Source organism: Homalodisca vitripennis, chromosome 4, assembly GCF_021130785.1.
Source record: "Homalodisca vitripennis isolate AUS2020 chromosome 4, UT_GWSS_2.1, whole genome shotgun sequence".
NCBI lineage: Eukaryota > Metazoa > Arthropoda > Insecta > Hemiptera > Cicadellidae > Homalodisca > Homalodisca vitripennis.
The window spans coordinates 96,560,406-96,569,198 of NC_060210.1; the positions used below are offsets into that span (position 1 = coordinate 96,560,406).

Below are 8,793 nucleotides of genomic sequence, written 5' to 3' on the forward strand. Positions count from 1 at the left end.
AATGCAGTATAAAAAAAAATTTAAACATTAAAACGTTCTCTTCCACTCTTTCATATAATTTGTACATCACCTGGGAGTTTTAACAAAATAAAAAACCGAGATCTAAACCTTTTCGGATTAGGAAGTTGGCCTGATGGTGCCTGGTCATGAAGATTCCGAATAAAAAACCTTTTCCTTTATATTCACTCACCTAGACATTACAATCCTCTTTTAAAACTAACAAATACATGACATTAATGTAAATCCAACTCCATTAACATTCAATAAGTAAAAAATATCAGTTGAAATATATATTAAGGAACCACGAAGTTGCATGTTATTACGAAGCCTGCCTGCTCTTTTGAGCAAACCCAGAAAAAAAATAGTAGGCTAGTCGTCACTTCACTCGTCCTCGTCCATTAGGTATTGCTCGACAGCCTCGACTCATTGACCTACTATTTAATATTTATTTAAACTGTAATACACGATTTCAAAATAATATGTGTCATAATAATAAAACGAAGAAGGCAACTGTAACACAATTGGCTACAGTATAACCAAAACTAATGTAACCTAGTAACAATCACAATAGTACATAAATATAATAATTACTACGTAATAACAGGTACTGGCACAAATTACAATGTTGTAACTAAAATAATAACAAAGTTAATTGTTACCACAGTTGAACTAATTGAATCAAATCAATGGAATGGATACAGTGCATTACATGTGTTACTCGCCATTTACAGAAATAAAATAATCAGAGTGAGAAATTGTGTCAGCACAAGACACATTGAACACTAAAGTGATACGATCTAATATATATTACAGTATACTGTACTAGGACGTTTTACTGAAGTGAACAGGTAATCCAAATAAAAGTTCTAAACTGTAGAGTTGCACTTTGAATTTCAAGTCTTGCAAATAAAATTTACCAAACTGGCCTACCTTAGATGTATTTATAAATTAACAGTATTTATGTAAGAAAATCTAATGAAAAACACCGAACTACTTAAGATCTATACTCTTAAGGCTTAACACCCTCATATAGCCCTATATTGGTAAGGTTCTAAAACCCCATGTTACTGGTAAGGTGAAGGCTTCATGTGGGAGTTCACTTTAGGCTACACATTTTTTTAAGCAATAGTTTTTACAAAAATGAGCTTATAAAACTTGAATGTAATACTAGGCACATATTTTGGCTGCAGTATAATAAGCGGCCACCAACACAATCAAATCATAATTATCAATTATAAATACTTTCGAATTAAACATTTGACCTATAGATATTCATAATTAATCATTACCAGCTGTTTTAATTTCAATTATGTACCGAGTAGGCAAGTGACATTGTAACCAGCTGTTTTTATTTCATTTTTTAGTGAGTAGGCTAGTTACACCAGCAAGATCAATGGCAATGAACATGCCCCAATATGTATTTTTAAACATTGAACAATGTTTACACGATAATAACCTCCCTCCTTTAAATCTAAAGTGTTGTTTGTAGAGACGAGATGAAAGGTGAAAATCAAATAGTTTTTCACTGCAAGAAAAATCAGAACAAACCAGACATATAAAATATCGCACTTGAAAAGACTTTTTGAACATTCTAAATTTGATATTATGAATGTAGGCTATTGAAAATTATGAGCTATTGTAGTAAGAATCAAACAAACTGTAACTTTACTTAATGAATGTAATTTTGAGGGCATCACTACCTGCAGAAATACCATTTCAGATTGGCTAAAGTAATCGTAAGTACTATGCAGCTCAAACATAGTTTAAAGTTTAGTTATTTTATATAAGCTTAAACATATACATTTCTTGGTTGGTATATACTTTAGCCGCGTTAGCTATAATGTTCTGAAATCACTTTTATTAATTTCTTAAAATATTGGGTGCTTCAAAAAAATGTATACACACTTTGAACTTTCGTAGTTTTCCCGCTCTACATGGCTAATGTTATATTTCTTCGCCAGGTGGCAGCATAATCTGTTATATTGTTAGTTGGAATTTGTAATATCAACATGGCGGACGTACGTTTGAGTTTTGAAGAACGTAAGCAGGTTATTAAGTGGTACTGGAAGTTTGAGAATGTAAATGAAGTTCAAAGACAGTGGAGAAGGGATTATGATACAGAATCACCTTCAAGATTAACAATTACACGCATACAAGACAAATTCAAAGTTCATGGAACAGTGTGTGATATGCATAAAGGTCATTCAGGTCGACCTCGAACAGCTACAATTGATGAGTCTTCAACAGCAGTCTTACCTGCTTAATAATAGCAGAGCTTACCTGGATCAAAATTTGCCGGGCCAGTGGATAGGACGCAGGAGGCCAATCGAGTTTCCAGCACGCTCTCCAGACTTTACACCACTGGATTTCTTCTTATGGGGCACAGTAAAAGATGAGGTGTACAAACGTAAACCACGTAACCTAGACATTCGTTGGAATGAGATTCAAGCTGTGTGTAGAGAAATCTCATTGGACGTTTTGATACGATGTACAGAATCAGTGGTGATTCGCACTCGGAATTGTGTTGATGCTGCAGGTCACCAATTTGAACAGTATTAACATTTGTTATTTGCGTTTCATTTACATTGGACTTTAAGCTTTCTAATTTCCAGAAATTTTACTTTGTAGAACAGTAAATAAATTTTCTATGGAAGTTCAAAGTGTGTATACGTTTTTTTGAAGCACCCAGTAGTATGTTTTCATACCCAGAAAGAATTTTTAGGGGATCGGGATCCATAATTGTACAATAACTGATATTATGTTTCAACTTAGTTTATATCTTGAATAGTACAACAATCTAAGGGACAGGGAGAATAAGGGTTTCTGGCTGGGAGCATAACAAGCTAAGGGGTAGTAGGAAATAGGTGGAGGATATAATCAGCATCAACACAGGCCAACATAGTAGAAGGAATTTTAGAGGTCCGAACATTTTTGCAATAATTTATATCTCTATGTTGGCATTTATTCCTCTGTCCTCTCCTCTGCTCTTGTTTCTCTACATTTTTGCATTATTTTCTACCAATGTGCATCTCATTATTGATTATGTTATTTTTAGCTATTTCATTATTGGTCAGACTTTCTGTGTTGCACATTCCAAAATAATGTTTGAAATTCTATTACTTTCTTGTGTTGGCTGGTTGGTTTCTGGGTAGATAACATTTAAAACTGTCTTAAAAACAACCCTTATTCTCCAAAAATACCCCATACAGATTTTTTGGAGGTTCCAAATAATTGTATTGAGTTCTTTGGCCAAAAAATAGAGGGGATGGGGTGCTGTTGAATCAGAGTGTCTATCTTCACTTGTTATACCACTACAATCAGTGGCCCAAGTGGTTTTGTTCACCCTGTATAGTTCTAATTTACAACAAATGAGTATGATTTCATTAGGCGTACGTTCCTTAATTAATGAATAATAATAAAATTCAACATTGAATAAAAATAAAACATTGTTACTAGTTGGCATTTTCATTTCATTATGCTATTTATATTTCTAGTCCAGTAATGCCGTTTTCATTGTATCAACAACCTAGAATATTCCCTCATAATGCAAGTATTATGAAATTATTTAAAACAAAAAAATTTGGTCCAGCTTAGTTGAAAAAAGTAGGTATATTTTGTTACACATAAGTTTATTCTCATTAGGGGGGGATGTTATTCATATGTTATTTGTTACTTGCTTTATTTTTTTACCAATCACTTTTAGCTGAATGGGAGTTTTAACATAAATTTTGGTCAAGGGCGTTTGGTTCAGTGTTTTCAGTACTTTCTGATTAAACGAAGGCCACCTATTCAAAGCATCCTGCGGCTGTTGTGGTTATGTGATTTAGAAACTTAACCGTTTATTGTGTAACTGCCCACCCAAAGTTGCTAAATCCCGTTTATTGTCAGTAGCCTCCATTTAATCAGAAAGTACAGGTTTTTTTTTCTCCTGATTTTGTGTCTCCAGGTGTTGGGTTGGGGTTTTGATTTGTCTGGGGGTTGGTCGATTCTGTCACAGTAATGTTAGTTTTTGATTTCAGGTTTGGTTGGTTCCTGAGGTCAGAGATTTGCTGCTGCATTCTGACTAAGTGCTGTTCAGTTTTTGATTGCAGGTTTGGGTGGTTCCTGAGGTCAGAGATTTGCCATTATATTCTGTCAAAGTGCTGTTCATTTTCCTGAAGTTAATGTTGTAACTCATATGTAACTATTGTTCCATTATTGGGGCAGCAGGTAACTCTATAAAGTAGCCGGTGTCTTGTAAAATCCTGTGTGTCTTGGGTTTATATGAATAAAAGCTATCGCTAGCTGATCAGGTTTTGTTTTAATGTATGATATTTCTAGTAGCAGGGTGTGGTGTGTCCTTAATTATTTCAGCAGTAGGGGAGGTTAGTTTCATAGAGCTTATAAAAGTCTAGTTTTAATATCTTGGTTGTTGTTTTTCTTTTGTTTTGAGTGAATAGTTTTTTCGAGCTCTGTTATTTTTATACATAACCATCTACTGTAATTGACTCAGCTGTGGATCAAGTTCCTCATAGATCATTTGACCGTTTAAGTGAAAGTTCGTGTAGTAAGTTATGCTTAAACGTCACCATTTAGCTGAAGTTCTATGTTCTATTTTATCTATATGTTTCTTTTCATCATTATCGGTTCCCTCAAATGTTTCGTCCTTAATACTTAATTTGGTCCTTAGCTGAGTGATTCATTTTTAAGAGCTCATTTTCTACTGCTAATGAAGATATTATTCTGGCAGGCACTTTCTGTTTACCTTCTTGACTGCTAGAATTTTCTAGTAATTTTTTTTCAGTTAGACCATTTTTTCAGTCCTTGAATGGTGTTTGAGCTTTTTAGGGGAAATGAGTCAGTCAATACTTGGTTTGATTGGTGTGGTTGTTGGTCTGTCCTACTGTTTGTACATTTCTATTTTCCAAAAGTTTTTTTCTGTTATATTTTGAAATCCTGCATGTTTTCCAGTAAACATGAATTTTACTCAAATGTAACAATAACCACAATGACTACCTACAATACTGGCATTGTATTCAGTTCTGAGAATAATAACTAATTTTTTATTCAAGTTAAGCAGAAGATTGATTAATCTCAGTTCAGTGTTCAGCTATGCAGTGAATGGCAAGCGTATGTCCGAGATCAGTTATCAGCAGACACACTGTCAGCACTAAAGGTTAGTGTTCCCAGCTGTCAGACACACTAGCTCTAGTTGTCTGCCACCTGGTGGTCTGTTGGTATTGTGCTGGAAGTTGGCATATTTAACAGCAAGTGGAAGTGAGGTCACATTTTATTTGGTGATTTTTAGTAATTAATGTTGGAAAACATTTTTAAATATTACAGAGATATATTAGTCTCTTTATTCTGTTAAAATGAATACTTTTATGGTGTATTGAGATGTAATTCAATGAAATGTCTTAATTGTTCTTGGTTTCTTTTGATAAGTAGGTTCATGATTGATCTTGGTTTTTTGCGAAGTTGGTCAAATTTGCTTATTTGATCAAAGGTTCTTGAAATTAAATGTTATTTTTGTAGATTTGATAGGGGAATAAACTTACAGTAACTACAAATACGTTTCTGCAATGTGAGTAATGTGAGTTCTAAAACAACACATTTTATTACACATAAACTGGGAGCCCACTTCACTTTTACTGTAGTAAGTGACCTATTTTTATAAATTAACCATCCCGAAATTGTTTATATTCAGTAACTAGAACATTTATTGAATGTCACTCCCCAAAAACTTGTATAACATCAAAAATGTTGTTATACTTGGGGAGAGCCTGGATCCCTGGTTATGCCAGAGTAAGTTGTTAACAAGATGTATACAAACTTTAAGACATCTGGAAAAGTTATAAGATGCATCTGCCATGGAAGCTGCATAACATATATTCTGGTTGTTTAAGTTGTCTGAACTTGGAGAATTATTTTTATATGCATTCTTTGTGACTCCTGGACCCAAAATAATACTGCTAAAAATGTATTCATAGGTGTTTGTGTAAGAATATTATAGAGCTTGTATTCAACACAATAAAATCTAAAAAGTTTACAATTTGGATGCAACTCAGTAAACAAATTCGAAATAGAAATAGACAAAACAACTTGAATAAGATGGTGAAACAGAATCTTGCCTTGAAAACTTAATAAATATTGAAGATAAAGTCTCAAAATAGCTAATACTCTTCCGTTTTATTGTGGAATACATATTACCATTATTATTATTATGCTTGCTTTGTTAACAAATAATACCATAGTATTCCAATAAATATGCTTATTCTAAACTTGTTTATTATTATATGCTTTCTTTGTTAATAGGAAATAAAATGAGTGAGACGTCAGGCATTTTCTCGCTGCCACCTGAAATCCTGTGTTACATAGGCAGCTATCTCACTCCTAAGGATTTACTTGCCTTGTCTGGCAGTTGTCATTACTTACGAGCTGTCTACAATACGGATACGCTGTGGGAAGAATTCACAGATAAAAGACTTCTAAACATGACTTTGGATAGCACTACTAGTTTAGTTTTGCCAAAATACCGTGAACTTCAGAGTAGTACATTAGAGCCTCTGTGTAAACATAGGGCTTCTTTTTTAAAGCAAAGTCGGCTGGTTAGTAACATGAGACAACAGAATTTTGTCAAACACACTATTCCATTTGATGGATATTTGTCAGATTTTGAGGTATCGTTATCAGTAAACAAACTGCAAATAACTTACAATGATGTGTATTTGTTTGTACTTGATCACGGAGACAGTTGTGAATTACAAGAAGTTGTAAAAGTATATAATATTGAAGAAGCGCCTTACCTTATTGCAACCTTTAAAATTGAATCACACAATCCTGATATTTATGCTATAGTAATTTGGATTCAAGTTGTTGGGAATAAACTAGTGGTCTGTAAAGATGACTGGTTTGACGTTTATCATATACAACTTCCTATTAAAGAATTTCCGATTCTGTATTCCGTACAAATGAGTGGACCGGTAGATTTTGAGTTAAACAGGCCTATAATCCTTGGCCACTTCCTGTTTGTTGGAAATATCTCAAATATCATACATGTGTGGAATTTAGAAGATGGGAAAAAACTGGATGATATTGGTCCAAGAAATGAAGGTCCAGATTTTGGTATTGTAGGTTATTCTAAGGATTTTAAGTTTGTTATATTGTTCTCTTCTATCTCTCATCATTTACATCAGATTTTTGTTTATGACATAGAATCGATGCAGTATACATCATTTTGTCCCGTTTTAAATAAAAATGTGATGATCTATGACACATATGGGTTTATGGACGCTCACCATGTTGTGTTACTAAGCCGGGCTGAGAACTTATCAGTGGGTTATATTTTTGTTTATTGCTACAAAACATTTACTTTGCTAGCTGAGAAGGAATTTGAGGCAACAGGTCCCCTTGATAGTGGTAATATTATTGACAACTTTTTTGTGTTGCCAACCTTATGCAGTGTTGTAATTATGGATTTAAGAACATTAGATACCATTGCAAGTTTAGAAATTGGATCAGATATTTTTGAATTTCCTCAAACCCATTTGCTTTCTGTAGGATATATTGAGATTGTGTCTCATGTACAGCACATTATAGTTATGATGAAAATAAATGGTGCAGAGGTGTGGGATTTTGAAAGAAGAATAAAGTTGATGGACTTAGTACAAAGTGAGTTCAAATGTATTGCTGTGAATGAAACTCATTCAAAACTTATTGTTTGTGGTGAAGGTACATTAAGTGTTTTAAATTTTTGGTAAAAGTAAAAATAAATCGATGGTGATAAAGAAATGTTGGTTATTTGGCCTGGATTATTCCCTTATTATCTAAAAGTCATGGATGCTTCAAACCGAGTTACTTATGATTGGCGTAAGCACAGTTATAAAATCTGGCATTTCAATAGCATTGACAGAGAGGTGTGTGAATACTAAGTGAAATGTTGGCAGAATTCAATTTTAAATGGGAGGAATAATTATTTACTGATTTTCCTCTTCATTAGTAACAATACTTGGCTTTCACACCTAATAATTCAAACCCGACTGTCTTAATTATTTACATAAAACTAATTGGCGCTAGTGCTGGGTAATTCTCATGTTGGATACTTGGCAGTAAACATTTATAACCATTTCTTGAAATAAAATCTGAGCTAGTAACTAACAAAATATACGGATTTAAAATCATATGTTACAGAGTACTCCTAAAATGTTTCAGTTACTGTTGCTGCTAAACAAGTTCGATTACTTTGTACCAGAAACAGTGGTAAACGTGTAAAGTAACCGGTACAAAGTATCTCTCGGGTGTAGTCCTGATGTGATCAGTTGTCACAGTAGTGAGTGCTGCAGAGCTCTGTGAAGTTCTAAACTGTGTTAGTTACTTGTCATTCATTGCCACTACAAGGCAAACCGCCCTGGGCAGTTTGACGACTTGCGTATTAAAATAAGCAGTTACCGGTTGTGGTAAATTAACAAAACGTGCTTAATTTAATCTGAGTTAAATTGTTACCATTTTTACTAGTGGTTAACAAAATTACATGCTAAATGACCAAGAGCTCCATGAAGTGACAAATACCGAATTTTGAGGATCACCCAGTCATAAATAAAATTTTTAAAATTCAGAAGAAATTTTTAAGAATAATGACATTTTCACCTTGGAAGGCTTCTTGTAAGCCTATCTTTAATGAACATAAAATTTTAACTGTACCAAGCCTAATAATTTTCAAAACGTTATTAACAGTGAAGTCTAATTACGACAACCTTTTTAGTAAAAACCATAAACACAGTCATAACACTAGATATAAAACTAATTTTCAATATC

The 8,793-nt window shown here is 33.5% G+C and overlaps 1 protein-coding gene across 4 annotated transcripts; it reads left to right on the plus strand.

The window, feature by feature from the left end:
- The first annotated feature begins 370 nt into the window (after window positions 1-370).
- On the plus strand, window positions 371-7,770 carry LOC124359815. 4 transcript variants are annotated; one of them, XM_046812864.1, is made up of 3 exons: window positions 371-848; window positions 5,052-5,155; window positions 6,295-7,770. In XM_046812864.1, the coding sequence occupies exons 2-3, from the start codon at window positions 5,101-5,103 to the stop codon at window positions 7,737-7,739; spliced, it is 1,500 nt and encodes a 499-aa protein (XP_046668820.1). In that variant the 5' UTR covers window positions 371-848; window positions 5,052-5,100; the 3' UTR covers window positions 7,740-7,770. The 4 variants fall into 4 exon arrangements, with proteins under 4 accessions (XP_046668820.1, XP_046668821.1, XP_046668822.1 ...); XM_046812865.1 differs by lacking the exon at window positions 5,052-5,155; XM_046812866.1 differs by lacking the exon at window positions 5,052-5,155 and having other exon boundaries at window positions 371-604.
- Window positions 7,771-8,793: the final 1,023 nt, after the last annotated feature.

Coding starts and splice junctions, on each gene's coding strand:
- LOC124359815 (XM_046812864.1), top strand. CDS start 5,101: ATGGCAAGCGTATGTCCGAGATCAGTTATCAGCAGACACACTGTCAGC. Junction 5,156..6,294: donor ACACACTGTCAGCACTAAAG/GTTAGTGTTCCC, acceptor CTTTGTTAATAG/GAAATAAAATGAGTGAGACG.